The 14583-nt window shown below is 30.2% G+C and overlaps 1 protein-coding gene across 8 annotated transcripts in view; it reads right to left on the bottom strand.

Moving 5' to 3' along the window:
* Positions 1-11: 11 nt before the first annotated feature.
* LOC106687799 (putative leucine-rich repeat-containing protein DDB_G0290503) overlaps positions 12-14583 on the bottom strand; it is a gene marked incomplete at its 5' end in the record, with an annotated part of 53919 nt that continues 39347 nt past the window's right edge. For 4 of the 8 annotated variants that reach the window (XM_014431892.2, XM_014431893.2, XM_067053363.1 and 1 more), the window contains 8 exon segments: positions 12-1655; positions 3905-4060; positions 4421-4505; positions 5076-5167; positions 6497-6716; positions 9839-10086; positions 12585-12688; positions 14053-14151. In XM_014431892.2, coding sequence (XP_014287378.1) covers positions 1419-1655; positions 3905-4060; positions 4421-4505; positions 5076-5167; positions 6497-6716; positions 9839-10086; positions 12585-12688; positions 14053-14151 — 1241 coding nt within the window. 8 annotated transcript variants of the gene reach the window in all.

Raw genomic sequence — 14583 nt, 5'->3', positions numbered from 1 at the left:
AGTTATATAAAGGGAAAATTCTAATGGAGACACATAGCAAAGGTGATGAAAACAATTCTAACCTTCAGGATGTTTTAGTTGTTCCAAAGTTATATGGTGATCTAATTTCAGTGACTAAGAAAATTGAAAAGGAGAATAAAGGCATCCTTTCCCAGGAAGGAAGAATCGAAGGGAAAGATGAACACTTCGAAGATAAAGTTTCTACACCAAAAGAACAAGTGACATCTGATCAACAACAAACATTAAATTATGAAGAATCTGGTTGTGGATCTGAGGCACCTAAACTAGTAGCTGGTGTGAATATTATAATCCTGACTATGGTCCGCCTGTAGCACAGTGGTTAAGACACAGTCTTACCAATTTGATGTTTATTCTCTTGGTGGAGCCGGTTCGAATCTGGCCTTGGGTGTTGACTTTTTTCATTGAGTGGTGGTCCCACAAAATGAAAAACTTTGACCCCCAACCATGGATAGGCAGTATAGGACTCCAATGGGAGTCTTGACCAAAAAAAAACATGAAACGTTTCCGACCACTAAGTCAGAAATTGAACCTTTTGTGGACCACTCCTACAACTACCAAGCAGCAAAGGAAAGGGAACCCCTGAAAAATTTATGAAAATCAGAGAACTTTTACTTGTCAAAATGTTTCTACTAACCTCAGAAAGCTAAATAACAAAACAGTTCTATCAACAAGCCATCTGAAAATAAATATTATCAAATCCTCCTGCATCCACCCCTCAAGGCTCTCGTGGTTCACCAGTAGTCCATGGATCACCTGTTGGAAACAATAGGTCTAGAAACAGTACTTCCTTACAAAGTACTATACTTAAGACCCTTTATGGGTAGTAGTGGTACAGGTCATAATTTCTAAGTTATAATCTCCAAGTCATCCCCAGGATGAAATAAAAAAATTAACATTGCTTGTACCTCAGAGTTTAAATACTTGTATATAGACTAAGTACTAATACCCAAGTAAAAGCTAACTTCCTGGATAAACCTATGTTTTAACAACAGCATATTGTGTACATTTTACTCTCAAATGACAGCTCATTAACCTAGAATATAGATAACTATATTACCAACAGGAACAAACAGAACATTGGTAACTTTCAGAAAACAAAATAAGGGAATAAAAGAAAAAAAAGAAATAATGAGGAAGCTATACTGACTTATGTATTTTGCAACTTTTTTTCTAACTATATACCTAAAAAAGATTAATGCAGTTCACTATATAGAAAATAATTTCATAATTATTTAAAAGCATAATGCTTTCCTTTATTGTTTTTATTGTGAACCCTTCACACTTATAGCAAATACTAAATTATGATTAATATCTGTCCTCATGGGTTTAACCCAAAATTATTTTTAGAAAGGAAGGGAAAATAGAATTAACTTTTATATTATTATATTTAAAAAAAGTTAATCCAAAAATTTCCAAGAACTTGATTCATCCTTCAGTGAATTTAACTCATCATGTATGTCATCGACATGTTCATATATACTTAGAAGCTCATGTAAGAAGCCTGCAGCAGACCTAATGCTTACTCCTTCAAATCCTTCCAATGACTTAGCTTCTATGGAAGGTTCAGTTCTTCTATCATCTTTCAAAGAGTATATTGAGGAGGCTAGTGAGGAACATTCCATTGATTCACTTTCCTGAAAGTTAGATTATTTCTCTTAGTTATAATTATCAAATAAGTTCAATATTAATTTTATTACTGGTACCCAAACGACATTTTTCAAGTGAATATCTCTAAACAAAGTTGTTATATTGGTGACGTTATACATAATGAAACACTGATTATATAGATAAAAACTAATAACATTGCATAAGTAAGAGATTTTACATCCTTAAGTCCTTACGTCCGCTGGTAACTTGGCCAAAAATACTTAAACAATCCAAATACACAACAGTTTGTTTATCCTCATCTATTTAAAGAAATTAAAAAAATTCTTAATATATAGGTTTAGGTAGAGAAGAAAATGAAACAATAACTTTGGATCATGATTATTGGTCACAAATATCTAATAAAAATTACATACAAATCTAAAAGATAATTAGGAAGATATTAAAACCAATATTTCAATTCAAGACAAAAGAATTTTCATGGAAAAAATAGAATTGTGCACCAAATTTAATTATTACGAATATAAAAATAACTTCTAGAGGCAGCTATATAAAAATCGATTTTTAAATTATTTTTAAGTGAATTATTAAGCAAATTTATATGGCTGCTTCATAAATATTTTCATATATACATTAATATTAGAATATAAGAAGATGGTCAGGGTTGCGGTCAAATATACATATATATAATATTAGAATATATTTCATATATTTATGAACATTTCATTAAGTAAGTTTAATGTATTTTTACCAGCCGATGAAAGGGTGTCAGCGCAGGTTAGTTCAATTTTGAACCCCATTGCTGCCGCAAAGATAATTTGATTCTCTTCTAGACAAATAAAAAATCATCTAAATTGGACCAGTATTAGCAAAATTACACAATATAGTATTTCGGAACCATAATGAGGAAATCCATCCACCTTTTTTAAAATAATTTTTCGTATTCCAGAAAAATTATTCCTAATATTTCGGTTTCCAGGATAAAGTTTGATCAAAAGTGAAACCAAGATTTTTCACTGACGTATGGAATGAGATAGGAGTATTGTTTAGAAAAAGGTTGGGGGGTCCTGGGATAGATTTAAGGAGAGAGGGAGATCCAATGATCATAGCTTTAGTCTTTTCGGCATTTAATGTAAGTTAATTGTCTGTTACCCAAGTGCTTATATTGTTGATGTCTTCTTGTAGTTTTAGAATAGCATTGAAGGCATCATAAGGATAGAAGGCAAGGTTGATTTGTATGTCGTCAGCTTATAGATGATACTGGGAATGCTGGATGGCTAGTGGAAGGTCATTGATAAAGATGGAGAAAAGAGTAGGGGACAGAGGAACTCTGAGGTACACCTTTAGAAAGAGTTAGGGAGCTAGAGGGAGGATTATTAGGAATAACAACATACTTTGAACGACCGGTAAGAAAGGATTGAAACCATTGAAGAACGCTAAATGATAAAGAGAGATTGTGAAGTTTAGAAAGGAGGATATTGTGATCAACAGAATCAAAGGCTTTGGAAAAATCAAGGAGAATAAGGATGGTGAGTTTCTGCTGGTCTATGGCTGTTTGAAGGTCTTGAGAGATTTTAATATGAGCAGATGATTGGAATAGCCTGGGTGGAAACCAGACTGAAGGTTGTTCAAAAGGTTATTTAACTCAAGAAATTGGGAAAGTTGGGATTGAACTATCCGCTCTACAAGTTTGGATAAGTTTGATAATAGGGTAATAGGAGTAATCATTAGGGGTTTCTGGATTTGAGGTTTTATTCAATGGACGGACTAGTGCGGTTTTCCAGCCAGAATGGTAAGTGGAACTTTGCAGGGAGAAGTTAGAGATGTGAAGAATAGAAGGTAATGAGGTTTTAATCAACTTAACTGGAGTATTATCAAGTCTGTAGTCATTGATATGTAATTTTTGAATGGAGTTAAGGATGTCATCAGGTGTAATATGGGAGAAGTAGAAGCGGTTGGAATTGAATATGTAATGACTAATGGCCGGGGGAAGTACAGGGGTTGAAGAGGAGGAGACAAAATGAGAGTTGAGGTCATTGGCGGAAATAGAAGGAGATGGAATTTGAAAAGGTTTAACCAAGGACAGTTTGCAAAGAATTGCCCATTTTCTTAGGAATTAGAAGTGCTTAACAGAGATTGATGGAAATGATAGATTTTGCACACCGTGTTGAGGCTTTGGTACTGTTTCATAGTTGTTTAAAGAAGGTGTAATCTTCCGGGAGCCAGGTGCGTCTAAATCTTCGCCTCTATAATATAAACAGATAAAATATAAACAGACCTTCCACCAAAATTCACCAGGGTAATGACCAGTGAATTCACTCAAGCAGGAATATAGGTTCCTGAATATTTGTCCAAGTATTATGATTCCTATATCATTTTTTCTTAGCTGTTCTAAATGGTTTACTCTTTCTAATCCCTCAAACAAGAAAGGTAGCTGAAAATAAAAAATTATAATAACATAATATTCAAACAATGCGTGTTAGACTATATACTGATCTAATTATGCCTCGGTAAACATACATTATCCTGTAATGATATGAAATTGAAAATAATCATCAAATGTAATAATAAAAAAAAACAAAAGGTCAGTTTTGAAATGAGTTAAATATTTGATTAAAAATAACCCATCATAAATATGGATAACTTTAAGCAATATACTGCATAAAATGAGTTAAAGGAAAACAAATTTAGATAACATAAATAAGATAATGTTGTCACTTAAGAAGTATGAATTAGTATACCAAATAGAAATAATTTATTATTATACTATGACAAATGATTTTATGTTACATACTGGACTCCACCCTTCTTTTATGTTTGATAGAGCATCATTAATGGGCATCAAATAATCTAGGATTGTTCCATCACCGATTTTGAACCTGAAGCCAAAATAGAAGATGTGAAAACATATTGAGAAGTAATGACCAACTCCACAAGATAATTAGAGTTGTTTATTGGACTTAATGGATAGAGTAATCATACAGATAATGATCTGGGTTTATAGAAGATTCAAATTACAATTCACAGAAACAAACTCTAATTATTTTCCTTAGTTAGTTTATTAGTTGTAGTAAGTTCATTAGTTGTTTTTTTGTTTTGTTTTTTCTGACCTTAATAAACATAAATTGCAAAGAAGAATACAAAGATTATTAGAATGGGGCAAGAAAAATATTAAACAGGAAATATTTGAAACTGATGATATTCTGAAATGAAAAGAAAAACAATTTTTATTCAATAAGAAGATGGTTGGAAATAAATTAATAGATCATATTGTTTATGATAATTTTAATGTTCCAACCTTTTACTCTCAATTCCTTGTTGGTTTTGATAAAGAACTGCAATATATGTTTAAATTACAAAACAAAATAAATAAAATTCCTATTAATTTTGTATTTAATTTATTTTCATTTGACCCCTAACCATCATCTATCTCTTCTATGTTAACATACTTTGAATATCCAGCAAAAGATTGTGTTCCCCTTTTTAAAGCTTCCCACCAGTTCTTCCAATTGACAACATACATAGGATCTTTCATGAATTCCTGAAAGAAATCAATTCAATGTTCAATATTGATAAATGTATATTGCCATTAAATGGTGTGAATGTGTGGTGTGATTATTAAGTTTATTCTGGATCATTTTCTTATCTATAAAATTAATTAAATAATAATATGAATTAAACACAAAAAGGAAGAAAAATATTTTTAATTTTCTTTTCAACTCATTGGTATGAATTTCATAAGGAATTAATGAAATCATAATTTTGGTTTTTCAATATTATTTAACAGCAGAAATTTAATACTTTGACCAAGGAGGCTTCCCTAGAAAAGCACAATTTCTTTTGTTATTGATATTTTCTTTTATATTAATTTAAATAGGAATTATATAATGTATAAAATGTAATATTTAGCCAAACAAAGTTTAAATACCGGTTTTTTAACCATAATGACTATAGTCGTCACAAAACTATGCCACTAAATCTAGGTATACAATCAGCTGATACATGAATGTTTTGTAGTTTTTATAACTGAATTATTGGATAAGGACTCTAGAAAGTTTTGTATATCACCACATTTTCTATAAAACATGTAGATGTGAGATAACCCAAAACAATATAAAAAATATTTTAAAATAAAACAAATTGGAATGTGTAAAATAAAAGAATAAATTTATATACTTAAAAAAATAAATTTGATAAAAAAAAAAAATTTGAAAGAATATAAAAATCCTCAATGGCGGGAGAACCCAGGATGATAGCTACGACAGTACTAAATAATAGCTACGACAGTACTAAATATGGTTCGGGACAATCCGAGGTGAAAGGGAGGCGCTAGAGCTCTTTCTACTGCTCCATACACAAGCTAGAAATACCGGAGCAGTATTAGAAAAGTAATAGAATTCAGTACTAAGGCTGAAAATGTGCAATAAGGCAGGATTTTAAATCAAGTACTGATTCTAATATGTTACAAAAAAATTATATCATTTTTTTTAATATCTTAATCTCCTGAAAAATTATATTGCTCATTAGAAAGATAAATTCTCAACTAAACGAAAACAAAAAAATCTAAATTGTAACATTATTAGAAAAGTAACAGCATACAGTACTTTGGAACTATAATTGTTTTTTAAATATTATGAGAAAGTTTCTATGGAAACCTATCTACTTATATATTATTTAGTGATATTTTAAAGACCCTTTTCATCAAGCTAGTTTTTTCTAGCGAGATAAAATATAAACTCCTTGATTAGTTTGTAATGTTTCCAACAAGTCCATGACTAACAAGATATCATTTTTTAAAGATCACATCAAGTTTACAATTATACCAATATGTTTTAATATGCAATATATAATTATATATAATTTCATCTACCTGAGCTGCGGCTACAAAAAGTAGCTGAAAGTACTTTCCAATTCCAGGTATGTTAACATTTAATACTTTTCCAATAAGACTAAGAAGCAAATAAGGCCTATCCAGAGGCAATCTTTTAAGATTCGGCTTGAGGATCCATATAATATTTAAAAGTGGCACTCCAACTTCGCTGCAACACTCCAACACTCTATCCAATGAAAATGCTGTTTCCCTTAAAGTCCTAAAAATAATGGTACAATATAAGCAAACAAGGAAAGATTTAACTATAAACTATTATTTATAGATATAACTACATAATTATGTTTTCAATAAAGATTAATCTCAGGCTGTCTGTAGCTCAGATGGTTGGCGCAGGTCTATCAGTCTGAGATCAGCGGGAGGCGCCGTTTTGAATCTGGCCTGGGGCATTGACTTTTTTCATTAAGTGGCGGTACCACAAAATGAGAAACTTCCCCCACCGTGATTAGAATAGACTGGTCACCTGTCAACCAGGCAAACATCACCTTCGCTGTGGATTCCCTTATATTAGTAAAAAAAAAAAAAAGAAGATTAATCTTAAGTATTAGATATCAATTAGAGGTATCATGGTATTTATTTTAACCTACCTATCTTTTGCTAATTTTTGAAAAATTGAAGTTTGAATAGGATTCTTACTCAATGTGCATACATCAACTTTGTAACACAAGTTACAAAAATTAATGATTTTAATTTTAATATATTCAAATAATTAGGGTGAATTAGTTTATTAACTGTACTTTCTTGAGAGGAGGAATCTCGTTATAGGTTCACACATACAAGGTCCCTATTTATCAGCTATTATTAGGGTTTGAAATTCATAAAATCTTATTTTGACTTTTCACACCCCCATCTTCCAATCATTTAACAGGTACTTATTCTTTTTTATATTCATTATATCTCTACGCATCCCTCCATTTCAATACAAAGGTAAAAATTACTTCCAAAAAATGTCAAACTATTCTTCAAATCTTTAATCTGTTGATTAACCTTAATGTTATTTCCATGGCCATATTTACAAATCATTAAATAAAAAACATCATAGTTATCGATAAGCTGACTCAACAAAGTCTAGGAATGTTTCCATTAAAAAAAAAATACAAGTAGTGCAAAAGTATACAATTTCCAAATTAATATAACACCATGTGAACACTAATTCCCAAATTTCAGGAAATTAAACAAACCCTTCTTCAAATATAGGCATGTTAATGAACATTCACTTCCACAACATGAGTGACAGTAATGGATGAAGTTCTAACACTTTTTTTCATTTCCTGCATGAATACAATCAACGCATCTCTACCTTCAATAGTGAGAATCCAAAAACCACACCCCTTTGAATTTTTTTATTTAATTCATATGAAATCTGTCCAATAGACAGATGAAATAATAAATAACCAAGAGAAAAATTGAAGTGTCCCACTTCCATACCCATTGAAGCAAGTTTACTACACAAACGTTTTAATAAGTGTATTTGAATAAACGGTGTATTAAAATAAATTTTTAAAAAAAGTTTTTGGTTATTATAATTAATTGCTCTATTTGAAAACCTCAAATTGAGCAATTATATTTGAAAAGTTAGTTATTATCGAGTTGATAAAAGCATATTTTTATAGTCCTAACAGTGAGGCAAGGAAAAATTACTCAGACGAAAAATTGTATTTCACTATTTAATTTTTAAAATATTGTTATATAATCATTATTATATAATGAGACGCTTATAACATGGAGAAGGAGAACTAATGGCGAACTGTTTGCAGAAACTGGTCAGTTAATATCTCATCATATGAAGGCAAGGAGGCTAAGATGGGCAGGATATATGGATCGAAGCAATCCATCAGGATGCCACACTCTACACAACAATAAACACCAATATATTTGGCAAGAGACCAAGTGGGAGGACAAAAACCAGATGGATAGACAGAACCAACAAAGATGTTAAAGAGCTGCATGCAGAAAACTGGAAAGCAGTAGTCCAAGACAGGTAAGCGCCAAGAAGGATGGTTTGGGCTGCCAAAGAACTACTAAGTCTGTGGAGCCAACAGAAGAGAGGCCATATTACAGGAGTGGCAGGCACTGTGGGACAGCAGCCCGCCAAATAAATTGAAGGCGATCAAGAAAAATGTGAAGGCATGGAGCAGCTCCAGTCGCGGCAACCGCAGAGAGGAGGTTGTATTGACACACCTAAGACTAGGACACACCAGGCTCACACACCTTCACTTGATTACAAGGAGGATCCACCCAGATGCCAGAAATGTAATCAAAGAATGACAATAAATCATATCTTCGAAGAGTGTGTTTAATAAAAACAATAACTGGGTATACCTTCAAATATATCAGAGGCCTTGGGAAATGGAGAATCATATTTAAATAAGATTATGTCTTTTCTGAAAATACAAGGACTATTTGTGAATATATAATGTATATATATGAATGTATGCGTATGTATATGTGTGTTTGTATGTATGTATGTATGTGTATATATATATGCTTTTTGTATATTATGTTTTTTTTGTATACTTTATATATTATGTGTTTGGTTTTTTATATGTTATGTATATTTTTTTATCTATTTTATACATATATATGTATTTTTTTTTTCATTTATATAATTGAACACTGGGTATGTACATGAGTGGGGTGTTGGCGTTGATGACCGGTGGGTTTTACGCCTTAATTTCTTAATAAACAAACAAACAACAGAAGAAAAAAATCATTATAAATGAAAGTGCAATTAAATTAATTACAATAAAAACATATCAAAATTAAGATGGTGTTGCTGAAAGAGCTGATGAAACATGAATGGCTGTTGAGGAACTTAGGGAGGGTTTTATAAACAAAGACAAAGGGTATATGTTTCTGTTAATAGATACCATGGCTGACTGTCCCAAACAAAGGTTTCCTGTCAGAGGAGCAGTGTCGTCATCTACTGTTTTATTTACAAACCAATTAATAAAACCTATTGTCTATAACAATGGCTGCTACAAGTGAATAGATCCAACCTAGATACAGCTACCTACCTGATAGTCTAAAGCAGTACTGCTACCAACAGTGCTGTTTTATTCACAATAACATTTACAAATTAATGAGGTCACAATTAAATTAAAAAATTAAATAATGAAACCAATTTTCTAAAAAACCATGAAAGGCTGCAGAAAAGAAAAAGAAAATTAATACTGCATAAAAGTTTCAATACCTGTTATCACATAATAAGACTACAATCTTAGTGATGCTTAACTAAAATCATTATTTTATTATCATAAAATAATAAGAATTTCATTAATAATACGTTACTTTATGCTATTAAAATAATAATGTATCTCTTGCCTATCCAAAATTTCGAAAACAAGGTGAACATTTTCAGGAGAAATAAGCGCTCCAATAATCTGCTCCTTATGAAACCTCGTTCTGGTCATGGTGAAGTTTCTACTTTCAGATAGGTGAGGAGGCCAATGGACACAAGTAGTAGGATAATCAAGAAATTGGATCAGCTCATCGTTCCAGTCTTTAGCCATGGTGATGGAAAATCCTTGTCTTGTAAAAGTAGAAAAATTACCAAGATAAGCCCGTCCTACCTTTGACAAAAATATATATTGTTACATTAATAGGATGGTTGAATGATTACTAAAACTTGCCTAAATCCATCTTAATTGGGTACTTATTAAAAAAATAATTATTTACAAATCAATTTCATAATTATTATGATAAATTATTTATTTATTCTGGAACATGTCCCTTTAGATCAACATTACAGGAATAGAAGACGGACTTCAGCCACTTAAAGTAAAAAAATAAAATAAAATAATTAATACATAATAAAAAAATTAAAAAATAATAAATCATAATGTAGGAACTTCTAATTCTTTAACCCTAAAGAAAAATAATTGAACATTGCAAAAAAAGTTTTATATTTATGGTGTTTGATCGTAAAACATGGTAATTGAAAAAAGATAACTTCAGTTAATTACATTATTTTCCAGGAGTCGCTTATTGTTGAAGCAACATTAAAAAATATTTGTAATTTATTTTATTTCTTTAATGTAAATTTAATAATCAATATATAAATGGATTTATTTAAATTATATAGGACATTTTTATTTAATATAAAAATATGTGAGTGTTTGTGTGTGTGCGTGATGTATTTCATGTAAACAGCCGTCAGTTCCTGATTATAAAATTGAAAAAATACTAAGCCTGGATTGTTTTTAAGAAATACCCAGCAAGGCTCTTATCAGTATGTTGTATGCTTCTGGCCAGACCACATACACTTCGCCCAGGAGCCCCTATTTTTGTTTTACTTCAAGGAGTATCTCTGCTCTCTCAGCTGGACGGAGGTCAGATATAGACATTTCCATAAAATATTGTCCAAGGCACATATTTCAGTTTTTTCTTATTTTTCATTATAAAGACAGAATAATTTTTTTTTATCCTTTTTTTAATATAAAGAGGTAATTTGTCAAATAATTTTTTATTTTGTCTTTTATAATTTATAATAATTTTTTGTTCAATAAAAAAAGGCATTAAAAATACAAATAGCCTAAAAAAATTTTTAGACATCTATAAAATCTATCAGCCCTAAATAATCCAGGGAAACCAAAAACTTCAATTCACAATAAATGTCTCATTGTCATAAACTCATTTATCAGTTGGTCAGCATTTCAGTTGAGTGCCTCATTTATTTTTTTAGGTATCTGACTATTTACCATCTAGTTTTGGTGCTTTTTTTATGAAAAAAAAATCACAAGTAAATAATAAACCAGTAATTTCTTATTCAATATAATATCATATTATTAGTTATTCTTTGGTTAATCTTAACATATAGTTTACTTGTAATTAAGTTCATAACACTATTAGAGTAAATCAACCTTTTAATATATATTTATTGCATTTTCTAATTTTTCTTTCTGGGTAAGTTAACAGCCTTCAAACATCAAACCTTTTGTTACCGCCATAATAGATAATTACCTTGTAAATAGGATTTTTAGTTTTTAGTATTTAGTTTTATAGTTTTAGTTATATAGTTTTATTAGTATTTAATTTTGTTACATTTATTTCTATTTGTATTGTTTTATTTAGATCTAGCTATTTGAAAAGAAAAATGTGTAATTATATTTGTTTGTAATAATGAGTAATAGAGACAGTTGCTAGGGGTGATCATTGTTGCTAAGAAGCGTCACATAGCAACGGACCGACCATCTTAGTTTTTTAGAGGAGTTCCGGCTAATTAGTGGCCGTGGTAGCTTCTAAGCAGCCCTGTCTGCCCTTATAATTTAATAGTTTGGACATTTTTAGTGAGTTAGTGAGTCATTACAGTTTGAAACCAGACCTTTTCTGTGTTTCCACTTTATTAATTGCGGTTCTGACTAATTAGTGGCCCTGGTAGCGTCATTAGCAGCCCTGTCTGCGTTCATTTTGTCGGCTCGCCTAATACAACACGACTGTTGGATATTCGGACCATCAACGAGCCACTACACCAACTCTGGACCATTGCAGCGATTTATTTAGTAACAAGAGCAGCAACCTATCTCGGCAGCACTCTTCCTCGGATCTATCGGAGAGGAGCAAACGTTTCGTCGAGCAGTATTTATTTTACATATTTATATTGTTTGTAAATTTGTCTCTTTTGTTTTCTTAATTTATTTATCGAATTTTATTTTTATCTGAAAGGCCTTTTTTATTTTTACTTGTATGTTTTGTTTATGTTAGTTTTTAGTTTTGTTTTTTACCATGACAAAAAGACATAGTCGATTTGAGGTGGCTTTAACACCTTTTATTTTTTTAAATTTTAGGAGAGTAATAATAATTAAAAGTATAAATATTCAGTTAATGTAGCGTTATAATATCACTAAAAGCTACTAATTTGAAGTTTATAAATTTATATTTAAGAACTAATTCTATTAGTTTCGTTATGAAACACAGCCCTGAAAATTATGTTACAAAGGGAAATAAAATTATTTACGATATGTGAACAGGATAAGAGTGTTATTGGTATTTATAGATTACTCTACCCTTAATTGCATGATTTATAAAAGTTAATAGTGAATAAAAAAAAGAAATTGAAACTATTACTTACCTTTGCACCAGTTTCAAGTATTCTTTTTCCGACATAAGAAACAATAGAATAAACCTCATCACAGGTCATCCTGAATTTATTGATAAATAAGATCATTTTGGTACCTAAATAAAAAAAAATATACATATAAATAAGAATTATTTCATACATATTTTTTTAAAATAAAAAGTAATGATATAACTAAGAAAAAATATGCATGTAAATAAGAATGATTTCATAAGCAATTTCTTAAATAAAAAATAATGATAGGAAATAACTAAGCCCCGAAAAAAAAAAATATATAAAAATTGTTTTCAATAAACATTATCATTATTATGGCACTGTTGTCCTACAAGAACACGGGCCTCCTCCACCACAGCCAACAAATCTCCACAATTCCTTTCTCTTTTTCTCTATCTTTCAATATCCAATTGCCTTAGATCTTTCTCCACATTGTCTAGCCATCTGATCCAGGGATGTCTTCCAGCAACTTCCAAAGCAATATTAAAAATATGAGGAGCCAGAAGATCACCCTGTCTCAAGGCGATTCTTCACAGAAAATTCTTGGAACAGCGAACACTTTTTTGGTGTCTCTACCTTTACCATACCTTTTAAAAGTCCTATTCTGTCCACAATGTTGTATGCTTGTTTGAAATCCACAAATAGCATATGCATGTCTATATAATATTCATAAAACTTTTCCATTGCCTGCCTCAGGGAGAATATCTGGTCAACTGTTGATTCAAAAAACATTAACATTGACTAAAAAATTTAAAATATAATATTCAGATCAAATTGAATTGATTATATGGAAAATCTAAAATAAAAAGAAGTTATATTTGTTAAATTTGATTAAATTTTGTGGGATAATGGGTGCTAATCTATACCTAACATTAAATGTAAATAAATTTATAAAAATATGAAAAAATTATTTGAAGTTCCTACTAGTGGGTTTAATACTTGAAGTACACATATTTCTAAAGTCTTCTTTCTTCTTTCAGAAGAAAATCCAATTTAACTACATTTCAAAACTTGCACATTACCTTCATGGGCTTTATAAGGTGTTTCAACATTTCAACTATCTCTTCTAATGAACTTTAGTATTATCAAAAAAGCTGACTTTTAACTTTATTACAAACTGTATAGATGGAAGGCACCATTGAGACTGAGCCGCTCCTCTTGAAACCCAAGGTATTTTTACTATCTATCAATATGACATGTTATCCTTATTTACTCAAATGAACTCAACAGTTTTAGTAATAAATATTTTTACTAGTTTCTACAGTTGTACACTTAGAAAAAGATAACAATCATTATTATTGTCATTTCATTGTCAATAAATATTTCAACAATTTTAAAATTTGAATTAAAATTTTTTACTTATCATTATATTGACCCAGGGTTCAGGTATGCATTTAGAAACATATTAAACACACATTCTAGTAAAATTAGTACTGATAAATGAACGGAATAAAGGTTAAAAAACTACCTGGCTCAGGAACGATTGAGTGAAGACCTGCAGGATCCATTAATTGCTTTATTAATTCTGATAAAACATCCTCTGCTTGTAAACCAGGAATATAATAGCCTATAATTGTCAGAATAAGTCAAGCATCTAATCATAAAAATAAAATATATCAATTCAGACACTTGAGTAATGGGATTTTACAATATCTATTGTCCATTGATGAAGTATTTGTGCAATTCCAAAATAGTTACTGTATATTCAACACATATCTACACTTTCATTTATTTTCAAATTCAACTTTCAATGAGTTTTGAAATTTTTCCAAAAACAATTTCGGCTTTAATCAAACAAGATTGCCTTATAAATTGAAAAAAAAGAAAGGAAAAAATGAACGAGCCACATTACAACTCAAATAAATGATATAAATAATATTTAACTTAAAACTAAAAACTTAATTTACTTAAATCTAAAACTTATAAATAGAGTAGAAAATTATTAACATAATTAACATTGCCCAATCACAAAATAAAAAATAGAGATTTCAGCACAATT

Source organism: Halyomorpha halys, unplaced genomic scaffold, assembly GCF_000696795.3.
Source record: "Halyomorpha halys isolate HHAL.00 unplaced genomic scaffold, Hhal_1.1 Scaffold1014.1, whole genome shotgun sequence".
Taxonomy (NCBI): Eukaryota; Metazoa; Arthropoda; class Insecta; order Hemiptera; family Pentatomidae; genus Halyomorpha; species Halyomorpha halys.
This window is presented reverse-complemented; position numbering and strand designations above follow the sequence as displayed.